This window comes from Ochlerotatus camptorhynchus, unplaced genomic scaffold (genome assembly GCF_037179485.1).
Source record: "Ochlerotatus camptorhynchus isolate MF236.1 unplaced genomic scaffold, CSIRO-AGI_Acam_v1.1 ptg000265l, whole genome shotgun sequence".
In the NCBI taxonomy this organism is placed as follows: Eukaryota; Metazoa; Arthropoda; class Insecta; order Diptera; family Culicidae; genus Ochlerotatus; species Ochlerotatus camptorhynchus.
In genome coordinates, this window is record NW_027040755.1 from 149,001 (window position 1) to 161,761 (window position 12,761).

Consider the following 12,761-nt stretch of genomic DNA (forward strand, 5'->3'; position numbering starts at 1 on the left):
CATACACACTTCCGGGTTCGAAAATATTCTTTTCAACCCTGGCATGTAGGGGAAATGACGGCTTCGGCATGACAGACTATTTTCGGCAACCCAAATTGAAACACTATTTTCACTGGATTTTCTTACGAAAACACTTCGCTGAATGCATACAAACGATTCTTTATGCTTTCAGCTTCAATTTGACTATATTTTGACCACTGAGAAAAAGCAATCTAGCAAGGTTTTCTTGAAATACAACACACGCACTACAAATTGTAGCTGATTTCGAGTTGCCGATAATAGAACAGCAGATTTACATGCAGTTTAAATGGAACGGTTGCCGAAGAAAAACTGGTTGCCGACAATACTCGCTCTCACTAGAGAAGATTGAAGCTTTGTAAAAGCGTCTCAAAACAGTTTTTGACAATTCTTTCGACTGAAATTGTTAGAGCAGCTGGCAGCAAAAGATTGTAAACAAACCAATACTGCATATGTGTGCGTTCCTTAGAGAAAAAGGCTATAGAAAGATCGTCGCTGCTTAGGTTGCCGAAAATACGTAAATTCCCCTATTTAGTGTAATTTTGATATTTTTTTTTTTTAATAAATGGAAAGCTCTCACCTTATATTCTGCTTTCCGCCGTCGTTATTTGCTTCTTTTGGAATCCCTTGGACTTTTTCTCTAACGCTTCGTATTTCATTCCGTGCTTCACCAGCAATTTCCTTCCGTAGACCGTCCTTGGTTGGTTGGTTCTAATATGATTCCGCCTTTTTTGGTCGGTTTGATGTCCACCATATGTTATTGAATTGCCATGGTGATCTGGGAAGAGGCTCACGCCCAAAGTCACTGGTCCATCGAGCGCTCCGTTTGCGAAAGGACAATGAAAGAAATACGAAAGGATCAGTTTCAAGAAGTGACAGCTTCATCAGATTCCCCAACTAACCATACTCAAGCAAAGTAAGAATATACAAGCTATATTGCGACTATATGGTTACTTGGGTACTCATATGGCCGTCAGAATGGTTCATCGGTTGCGAAGTGAAGTATTTCTGAAAGTGATGCGTAATATTTCTCAATGTTTTGAATTTATCCTAGCGTTACCTCAATTAGGTTTTGCACCGTCGGGGTTAACCTCAATCTGATGACAGTTCAGTGGTACTGTTTACGTGGACTTAGTCGATTTTTTCTTGGGTGGATTTTCTCGATAATTTTTTAGACTGCAGTGAGATGTAAACAGCATTTCTGCAATGTTCACGAGCAACATCCTTGCAACGCGCTGTTCCTCGACAATTTTCAAGTTAAAATTCAGAAACTTTAGAAAAAATTTTCTCGAAAAAACGACTAAGTGCTTGTAAACAGTACCACTGAACTGTCAAAAAGGTTCAGCCGTTTAACACTGAGTTCATTTGTGACGTCACGCTGCAGAACCTAATTAGGTTAATAATAATAGACGTCCTTGAGATCTTCAAATAGACTTCCTCCAAATTTTCATGTGGATTTTCTCCAAATCTTTTTGTGGATTTCTTCTAGATCTCCCTATGAACAACTTCCTTCAGATCTTCCTGATGGTTCAGTGAACTATACACTTTCTACAGATCACTCTGAGCATAATAAATTGCCCCGTTGAATTTCTCTAGATTTTTCTGTAGACTTGCTCCAGATATTCCAATAGACATCCTCCAAATTTTCTTGTGCACTTCCTCTAGATCTTCCAGTGGACTTCTTCTATGTCTTCCAGTGCACTTCCTCCAGATCTTCTAACGGATTTTTGTTGATTTTTCTGTGGACCTCTGTCAAATCTTTCTGTGAGCTTCCTTCAGATCTTCCCGTGGACTGCCTCCAGATCTTTCTGTGAACATCCTCTAGATCTTCCTGTGGACTTGTTCCAGTTCGTCCTGCAGATATTGCTGTGTTCTTTTTCTAGATCTTCTTGTAGTATCTCTCCTGATTATGATGTGAACATTTTCCAGATCTCCATGTGAACATTCCTACCGATTTTCTTTAGACCTTCTTGCAGATCTTCCAGTGCATTTTGTGTGGACTTCTTTCAGATCTTCGTGTGGGTTCCCTCCTGATTTTTCAGTGTACTTCCTCTAAATCTTCCTGTGGTGATCCTGTAGACTTTTTACAAGTTTGTCTGTGAACTTTCTCAAAATCTTCTGATCTTCCTTTGAATTTCATCCTTCTTGTGGGTTTCTTCCAGATCTTTCCATGGACTTCTTCCATATTTTCCAGTGTACTTCCGCAACATCTTCCTATGGACTTGCTGCTGTTTTATTCCTCCTTCTAGATCTTCATATGAACTTTCTTCATTTCTTCCTGTAGATTTTCTTCAGATCTTCCTGTGGACTTCATCCAGAACTTCCTCAAAGTTATTGGACACTTTCAAGTGAACTATCTCCAGATCCTTCTGTGGACCTCCTCCAGCTCTTCCTATCGGCTTCCTTCAGATTTTCTTCCAGATCTACAGACCTACTTATAAACTTTCCCATCTTCTAGTGAGCTTCCTTCAGTTCTTCCTGAGGACTTTCTGTAGATCTTTCTGTGGTGTACTTGTAGGCTTCTTCCAAAGTTGTCTGTAAACTTCTAACGGTACAAAGGTTTTGGTCTGTTTTTTTTTTAAAGTTTTTGTACTGTAACTGAAAAAAAAAATGGAATGTTAGCTTTAAATGTTATTGCAGATCTCACTTCTCACTAAATTACCTGCCTAATAAAATAAAAAAAAACCCAAGAAGGGTATCATTTAAATTAAGAGGAGTTAGGGAGAATTTACTATGGCATTCAAGAAATCTGAGTTGGTGTTGGTGGGATGAGACTCAATGGATATTTCACAAAATATGTAAGCACCACATAATTTAAGAACTTCACCTACTACAGATCAAAATATATTTAATACGAGATAAGTTTCAAAATTTATATTCTTTTCTAGTTTGCTCTTATTGCATTCCTACACAATTTACCTTATAAAGTGTCCTCTACGGTGATCTATGGAAACATCACAGACAAACAGACATAACACATTGAGTATTTCTCACTGTAAAACATCGTCATTAAAACATTACCGCCATCTGTTGAGTACACTGTGAGTAGTGGTGGGCACTACGCTGAACAGATGGCGGCAGTGTTTAAACGTCAGACGCAAGGGGATTGACTATGCGCGCCACTAGTGGCGGTACTACCAACTACGATGCTTTTAAATTGTCCGTTAAATGTTTGTTCGATGAACAACTTGCGAGTGTTATGTCTGTTTGTCTGTGGAAACATCTTTGTTCCTGTCAAACGGATTTCCACATACGGTATGCCCGAAAGTACTACTTGTTATGGAACTTTTAGTCGCAGTGTCACTATAAATTGATTCGTTCCTTTCAACGTACGCTCTCGTTGTTGTACTATTCTGGTTCTAATGTTGTTCCTTGTTCTTTGTTTCAGCTTTTCTGGTCTGTGTTATCATGTTGAACAGGAATAACGTCCTTGCATTTGTTGATTTCGCCACCGTGCTGACGCTGTATATGAGCTTTCAGGTCATCTAAACGTTTGCACTTAACAGTGCAGAACCTACACGAGAATATTTTCGCTTTTTTGTGAAATCGCATATGATTCATGTAGCTGACTTTTGTGTGTAATTCTCTAGGGCAGTGGGGACACTGAAACTTTGGGTTTGTTTGTTCCGTTGTTTCTGCAGCAGGTGATCCTTGGACGGTATTATGATCACTCTCCATATGACTCTGCAATTCGTGTGTTTCTTCAAATCGGAGATCGCAAATTTCACACTTGCTAATGTTACAGTTTGGTTCTGAATGGCATTTTTCCTATGAAGATTAAGATTGTTAGTAATTGTTACAGATATTAGGTATTATATGTAGAAAATAAACCTTCGTGCAATATTATTCTGAGAGGTGATTGTTTCTCTATCGTTTAATTTGTAGAAACAATTGTTTATTGGGGTACTTGTGTGATTTTCAGCAATTAGAAAATATTAATTAATTAAAACAAATCCAACAAACATATTGAATGTGCAGTTGGAATCTTCAAGAAAAATTTCCAATTTTTAGGACTTAATTTTTTTAGAATTGTGCTGTACTTCATTAGACTCCTGCTCTAGAGAGCGAAAGACATTATAATAAGCTGTTAACAATTATTCTCTACAAGGACCCTTTTCAATTTAAAAAGCTAATTTTACAAACCTTGTGATGCTGCAGCAAATCAGCGTTGGCGAAGGTCATTCCGCATATCTCACAAATGACCAATTGATGGGTCTCTTCAACGTGTTGAACGAGAAGATTCTCGTCACCGGAATTCTCACCACTTGTAGGTGCTTTCTCACAGTCGTCCTCCGAAACTGGATTTTCATCACTCTTCAGCAACGATATTTTCTCCTTGACTGCAACGTGTTCATCCTTTCCGAGTCGATCGCTGTGATCTGTGGGACTAATTTGAGCAATCTTCACACCATGGTTCCGTTTCATGTGTTCCTTGAGGTTTGCTAAATTTTTAAACTTGCGACCACAAACCTTGCATGGACACCTTCCAACGCGCTGATGCTCGAATAGATGACGCTGAACAAAATTCTTCTTGCGGAACTTTTTCGGACAATAAGGACATTTGTAATTCGGTTTCAAATGGGTTCTCAACTGTGTAAGATCAAGCTCACGTTATAATATAATTTAAAACAATAATTTCAATCCACTTACCTTGTGGTATCGAAGTTGATTTTTACCAGTTAAGGTATCTTCACACACATCGCATGACATCGGCTGATGGATATTTTCAATGTGACGAACGACATATTTTGCATGGAAACATTGTTTGTTACAATGGGGACACTTTGTTTCAGATAATTCACTCTGTGGATTTTGCTGTTGAACCTCGTCCTGGACACAACGGTTTTGTTCCTTATGCAAATCAAAATTGTATGAATTGTTGAATGTCTGACGACATGAGTCACAGAACTTTCCTTCGTTTAGATGCTTGAGCAAATGCCGCTGATAGAAGCCCACATGATGAAATTGTTTTGGACAGTCGCGACATTTGTACGGCGGTTTTGTGTGATATGTCAGCTGTTTTGGAAGATAAAAAAATATATTACAATAAATTAAAGTAGCATCTTAGGCCAACGAACCTTATGAAAACATAGTTGTTTTTTACCACTTATACTAGTTCCGCAGATATCACATGTAATCGATTTATGAAACCTATCAATATGATTAATGAGCGACGTTTCACTAAAGAACTCTTTACTACAGTGAGTACACTTTACATTGGAAGATTCACATGAGCTTTGTGTGCTAGAACTCAGAATCCACTCGGATTCATTCTTTTCAAGACCATCTAAACTGGTGCAATTATCCTCCTCAGATGCGTTGTTACGAATTTGGGAATTTTCATCTTCTTGAATAGAACTCATGGCAGTATGGTTGGCAGCATTCGGTTCATCCTCTTCTTTAAGCACATTTGATTCATTCCCTTGACCCAAAGCTGAGCTGCACCCACTGGAACCAACGGATTCCGATTCCGCTTTGCATTTTTCTTCTGCATGTTGAATTATGTGGCGTTGAAGGGTGTCCTCCAAGTGAAATTTCTGCGAACACTGTGGACACTGATGCTGTGGAGCCGAGTGGAAGGTGAGCTGCAAGAGTGGTAATTTGAAAATAAAAAAAAAGGTTCAGTACTGTTTGATTCGACCACTTTACCATATGGTAGTTATAGTTGCTCAATTTGGTAAATACACGATAACACAAATCACATCTCGAACGGCATATACCACTATTGAGTTGTTTTGTATCCAATGACCTTTCTCTGTTCTTCTCCGACACAATGCTCCGGCTTTTCTGCGGTAGTTCTACCTGTACGACTGTACTGTTCAATCCACCAGAGTACGATGAGTTCCTTGTCTTGCAATGGTTAAGCGTGTGATCAGTCTTTAGTTTTTCAGATCTAAAGTTTTCCCCACACTCCAAGCACCGCAAAAAGAATCCATCGTGATTTTCCTGTAGAGAGTGAACTAAACAATAGGCAGTCGATATTCAATCTTATTTAAAATCAATCGCTTACGTGAATGTGGTTCCAGTACACACTCTCCGGATAACCACGTTGATCGTTGCACAGTACACATTTATGCAAGTTGTAAGTTACTCTTATCTCCTCGTAGTACAAATCTTTACTTTCATTTGGAATCTATTAAGTGGAAAAGTCTTTCATATGTTCCCAGAACATGAAATAGTAGAATCCCACTCTTTACCTCATGCTCAACCAAATGATTCCACAGTCCCTCCATGCTCACGTAGTCTCCGTTGCAAACGGCACACCGAAAAATTACCCGTGCCATGCATGTGTCTCGGTGCTCCTGCAGTTCATCCTTTTGGTACCCCTCAAGGCAGATATCGCATTCACCCATCTCTACCTCGTCGTCGTCGTCCTCTGGTATTATCCTCTTGGTGTTGGTAGTCAACCTATTTTCCGCGGTTGCACTGCTGGAAATTGATACTGTATTTTGCAGTTGAAACTGAACTCCTCAAATAAAAGTGCGCTTTGAAGTTGTATCGTCTTGATGTCTTCTGTGGACTTTTTCTTTACGACCCAAGGAATAAGTGCGTCGAAGACACCATAAGGGTTTATTCACCAGGATTACGTTTACCTAAATCGATTGCAATTACAATAGGTATCAACACGATTTAACGTAAAGCTAAATTTTATGAGCGCTTCCGCACTTACACTAAAGTGTGCGGAATGCGTAATGATAATCTTGTACTGAAGATTTGAGAGGACACTTGTTACTTATAATTATTCTGGTATGGAATTTACCGTAGATAGCTTAGAATCACTTTTTTTTTACAAAAACTACAAGCACTCAAAATAAAAGCGAAATCGTATTTTTCCAGACGACCAACAAAACATAAACATGTCAAAACAAAATATACACGCACTGTAACTCGAAAGTCCCCATTAATGGGTACAATTTTACCCATTTTGAAGTAATTAGTACACGGAAACTTAGAATAACCCAGAGAGAGAGAGAGAGAGAGAGAGAGAGTAATTTCTACCCTAATAAAAATAACCATAAGAAACTGCTTAATATAACCAACAATCAATACGAAACTAACGATTTTAAATTGGCTCACACCTTTAGTAGCCTATTGGTCCCAAGTAAACGATTAACGTATCCTATTCTAGTCGAAATTCTAGTACTACGCAATGTTTGTTTTGATTCGCTATGAAAGTTTGACAGATAAAATGAGGGGTTATTGGTTTTCCTATGTTTCGAGGGGTGATTCGACAAGCTTGGGACCGAAGATAGTACCAGAGGTGAGCCAAAAAGTTGAGCACGTTTCTTCGGGACCTACTTGTCTTATGGTGGTAAGCTCCAACCGGTATTATCCTCGGATTAAATCCCGATCAAGAATGTCCGGCTGGTTTGATGTCGACATCAGAGTTAATCAACATAATTCTGAGCAAACATTTTTCAGATCATACAAACAGGGACGGTATTAAAAGTTAATCCGAGTTGGAGCTTACCGCCATTAGAGTTACCTCTATGTTAATACCCTACACTGAGCATAATTGTGTAGTAATTAATGCAAGAAAACTATGTTTATTTTAACCATGTCATAAAATAGTTGAAATTACGACAATTCTTATTGTATTTAGTGCATTTCTGTAGAAAGTACCATGCACTAGCAAGAAATTATATAGTATTTTTAACAATTAACCGTAGTTGAGATTTTCGGCTAATAGTAATCGTTAAAATGTTTGAATCTACCATGCGGCATGTGACTGTGGACACGACCCATTTTCTTCGATTGTTTTCAACCGCATTTGTAGTAAAATAGAAAGCTTCGCACCGACAGTTTTTTGCTGATAATATGTTGCGGTTGTAAATACCATATTCATGGTATTCTTTATACATCCGAATGTTTTGATGGAAGCCATTTGTAAACAACAAGAAATCGCTGTTTTCACTTTGCTTTATTTTCTCACGTCGTTGTAACGCTTTTTCGCGAGGTTTGAGGTGAAAATAAATCCACAGAATAAATCAAACTTCGCATTGCAAGGTAAGGATGTAGAAAATTTGTACTTTTCATTTCAAAATAATCTGTTTTTATTCGTATATTACAGTAGGAATTATAAAGCTATCCACCACGGCAAGGAGCAGCATCTTTTCGTTGATCGAGAGTTAGGAAACAAATGTCTGTGAAATGTACCGGAACAAAGAAGCTGCATCGGCGTGTGGAATGAACGAGAGATTTTCAATCTGGCATGGAAAAAGCCTCGGAAAAAGCAGTGATAATTTTATGCTGATCGATTGGAGTGCGGTGCGAGTGTCCGTTTTTGTTTATCTGGGTTAGGCTCGGAATACGGTCTAACTTGTAGGAGTATAGTCTTTATGTATAAGAATGATAAATAAAGTGAGCGTGCTATAAAATCCAGAGTTTAATTGAAAAAACAAAAATCATCACAGTGCAGGTAAAACAGAATAGTATAAACAACTATTACATAGTAAAATCTTCAAAAGCCAGGGCACAAACCCCGAGAAAATTTCATAGTAAAAATAATGCAGTCTTTGTTGAAAATACCATACATAGCATTTTTTTACTACATGGTATTTTTTACTTTCTTTGTGCTTGTTGCCAAACACAATGTAGTCAGCAAAAAAACGTAGGTGCGTTGCATTTATTTTAAACCCTCAATATAGTAATTTCTACTGCAAAATTCCTTTCAGTGTAGGATTTGTCAATGATGCCCGCATAAACGCGAACCATAAATTGACCTTACCTAAAATGGTTAAAAACTGTTTATAATCCCTGCTATACTTTAACTGAAATGGTTATGGAACTTTACATGAACGTTTAATGATAAAGTTTCAACCTTATGTATTATGGTTTTTTGGAACTGGACCTTACAAATAATGGGTTGTTAAGAACCATTACCGTTCCAAATTCTTGTTTTCTCCATACATTTTCGGAAAGAGAACTATATTAGAACCTTTTAACTTATGGTTTGAGAACTTTAATGGTAATGGTTATGGTAGTCAGTAAGGTCCACGAATGGTTTTGTAACATCGATCAACTTTATGTGGAATATATCGCGAATTGGTTGCCTGTAATTTACTGATTACCAATTCACGATATATTCCACGTAAAGTTGAGCGATAATACAAAACCATTCGTGGACCTTACTGACTACCATAACCATTACCATTAATGTTCTCAAATCATAAGTAAAAACGTTCTTATATAGTTCTCTTTCTGAAAATGTATGGAGAAAACAAGAATTTGGAATGGTAATGGTTCTTAACAACCCATTATTTGTAAGGTCCAGTTCCAAAAAACCATAATACATAAGGTTGAAACTTTATAATTAAACGTTCATGTAAAGTTCCATAACCATTTCAGTTAAAGTTTAGCAGGGATTATAAACAATTTTTAACCATTTTAGGTAAGGTCAATTTATGGTTCGCGTTTATGCGGGTGTACACTCAGAAACAAATTTAAACTAATTAGTATAAAAGTCACACTAAAATGATATTCGCCTGGTTGACCCTAGACTTCGTTTAGTTGCCTACAAAACGAGCCTAGTACTAGGGGAAGTACAACTTGATCTGAAGTAATATTTGATGTAAAAATTGCTCAAATTGGTAGATATTATAATTTTTAGTATAAATATTAATGATATTAACTGTCAAGCGGAAAGCTTCAAAGTAAAAAAAATAACAGTGTAACTTTAACGCATACACTCAATGACGTTGCACCGTTGTTGTTTATGTTTACTGCAGCTTTCTTTTTTGCCTAGATGTTCGTTTTCGATAGCTCTGATCGATTTCGACTTCGGCTTTTCATTTTTGCCTAGATTTTCGTTTTCGATAGCTCTGATCGATTTCGACTTCGGCTTTTCATGATAAAAACGGTACTGGACGTTCCCCCAGCAACAAATCTCTCCAAGTTGCATTCTCATGGCGAATCGAGCATAATACGACCACGGGACCATCACTCTGGGCTTCCGTTAACAGGGGCGGCGTTGTCAATCGATTCCCGTTCCATAGGAGAACAGCACAGTGGTTCACAGACGATGAAGAATTCGTGGAAATTAATTCCTGGGAATGGAAGTGCGGCCGATTATGTGCACTGAGAACAGCTACCAAAAAATGCCGAATTTATGAGAACAAGGAGCGGATTTTGGTGGCGGTGGCCAGCAAGATCACAAAGGAATGACTTGTCTCTCGTGTGAAATACATTTTTGATTAAACGAATGTCAAATGTACACTTAAAACAAAAATAGTCAAAAACAAACAAAAAACAACTGTCAGACTAAGTGTAAGATTCGCAAATATCACACATATTAAAATATTTAATATTTCCACTATCGGTATTGATACTGATACTTGGAGCTGTCCTTCCCCTAGGCCTAGTATAAACTTGAAGTATAAGGGGTATAGTATATCTATTGAATGTACATGCGTAGTTTAATACTGGTTTATCCCAGAAACGATTACCACGCCCCCTAAGTTTGTTTTGGTTGTCAAAAGGATCATAAATATGATAATAACACAGACAGAAATGATACGTGAATTGTTTAAAAGAGCCATTCCCATACGATGGAAGTGCTTTGGAAATCGCCCTTTTTAACTAGTCACATATTCAATTTTTCGACGTTCAGATGATTCCACATTTTAAGATTATAATTTACTTTATTTTACGAAAAATAAATCTCCGACACTTGAATTGTCTGCCAATGGAAACTTGGTAGCTACTTTCGGTAACTGAGTGTACAAAATTTTCATGATTGGCATCGCCGGTTCAGATGCCAGCAAAACTAGCGCTTTCCGAGAAGAAAAAGTGGCCACGATTCTACCCTCTCCGACTGTCGTGTTCCCAAGCCAATGTAACAAACTTAAACGCGTCTGATCCATATCTACAATCTTCCGATCGCTCTCCGACCGAATGATAATAATCCGACTGACTTCGGTCAACTCAAGAGGTCGATTCAGATTCTGAATCTCAATAAGAAATGCAAACGCACGAAGATTCTTTATCATCGGAAGCGGAGCACGTAGGTCGGCAGTCGGCAGAATCAATTCGTTTCCGTAGTCGATCAGTCAAATTTTGACCAGAGATTTAGCAGAGTCAATCTGAAAAATCAGTCAATACCATCACTCATTAGTTTCGGCAACATGCTATTGTCTTCAAAAGCTCAACGCACGATACATACCTTTTCCAAAATCACCACCCGGTAGTAGATGCCCTCATACGGAGCCGTATAGATGTCACCCACCAGTATATTATCGTACCTATCGATTTCCGTTCCGGATTAACCTGACCATTGATGTCACGCAGCAGCTTGTCGCACTGAGTTTCGTAACCTGCCAAAATTACCCAGCATCGCTTCGGTTGATCCGCCGGAAGGCACTGGACGACCACTCCGAACATCTCCCCTTCTGCCTTTTCCAGCATCGCCTGGCTTATCCACCACCACCACCTTCTTGTGTTTCTTGAGCGTTTCCAATTTCAACTTTGTTCGTACATTGACGCAGGTTCTCCCGATAATTGGACCAGTCCCGGATCTGGCACACGAAGGAGCACCTCGAGACAACGGCTACACGTAAAATCAGCCGGCAGATGACAGAAACTGTTCCATTTCTACATGATTGTTTACTAAAGAATACACTGGTCAAAATACACTCGCACAAATCCGGTTTAGTTTAAACTATATACTGAAGATAGTATACTTTTTATACTAAGCTACGTGTAAACCTCGCGAATGACAAAAATGAATAAATTGTAAACTATCGATGACTACTAATATATCAGAGTGTACATTTACCGACACGGCGAATGAGAACGACCCAAATTTGAGTTTATTCACTCATAATCGCCAAAAGTGCAGGAACTCACCGATGAGTAAATTTGTCTTGGGTCGTTCTCATTCGCCGTGGATATTTACACGTCGTGCATAGACGAGTGCACGGATGGATTTGAGTTCACTCACTCGACAAAAAGTGACACAACAGTGGGGCCCCGAAATTACAATCGTTTTCTCTATAATCGACACGTGAGACGCACGGAAGCGAACCTTCGCACGAATCCGAAAAGTTTTTGGTCGTTTGTCAACTCCAAACGGAAGGAATCCGGGTTGCCTTGTTCCATGTTTCTCGGGAATGACTCGGCTAATAGTGAAAGAGAAAAATGCGACTTGTTTGCTCGTCATTTCAAGCAAGTGTTCAACGATTTCTCCGCTTCGCCAACACAAGTGCTGGATGCTGCTGTTGGGATGCCACGTGATGTGTTTAGTTTCGTTATTCCGCGCATTTTAGAAGACATGGTGATAGCCGCAACACGCAAACTGAAGCTCTCGTTCGCCTCCGGACCTGATGGCATTCCGTCATCAGTTCTAAAACGTTGTGTAGCCAATCTCTGCCTTCCACTTGCGAGGCTATTCAATCTCTCGGCACAGCAATGTGAGTTCCCCTGCCGCTGGAAACTTTCTTATCTGTTCCCAGTGCACAAAAAAGGAGATAAACGGAATGTCATAAATTATCGTGGAATCACCTCCCTGTGTGCCTGCTCAAAACTGTTCGAGATTATCATAAATGGTGCTCTGTTCGCACGCTGCAAAAATTATATCGATACAGAACAACACGGTTTCTACCCGAAGCGCTCCGTGTCCACGAACCTGGTGCAGTTCACTTCTAACTGTCTGCGATGCATGGATTCAGGAAGGCAAGTCGATACTGCGTATATGGATCTAAAAGCTGCATTTGACACGGTGGACCATAATATCTTGCTGGCCAAGC

General features: G+C 38.9%; 1 protein-coding gene across 1 annotated transcript in view; it reads right to left on the bottom strand.

Moving 5' to 3' along the window:
• Window positions 1–3,234: 3,234 nt before the first annotated feature.
• Window positions 3,235–12,761, bottom strand: part of LOC135705267 (zinc finger protein Xfin-like) — a 42,136-nt gene continuing 32,609 nt past the window's right edge. Inside the window, exons 8-14 of the mRNA XM_065226889.1 lie at window positions 6,216–6,479; window positions 6,029–6,151; window positions 5,668–5,964; window positions 5,097–5,603; window positions 4,669–5,034; window positions 4,162–4,608; window positions 3,235–3,786 (exon numbers count right to left, since the gene is read on the bottom strand). Of these exons, the coding sequence (XP_065082961.1) occupies window positions 3,403–3,786; window positions 4,162–4,608; window positions 4,669–5,034; window positions 5,097–5,603; window positions 5,668–5,964; window positions 6,029–6,151; window positions 6,216–6,479 (2,388 nt within the window). The 3' untranslated portion in view covers window positions 3,235–3,402. The remainder of the gene's footprint in view (window positions 3,787–4,161; window positions 4,609–4,668; window positions 5,035–5,096; window positions 5,604–5,667; window positions 5,965–6,028; window positions 6,152–6,215; window positions 6,480–12,761) is intronic.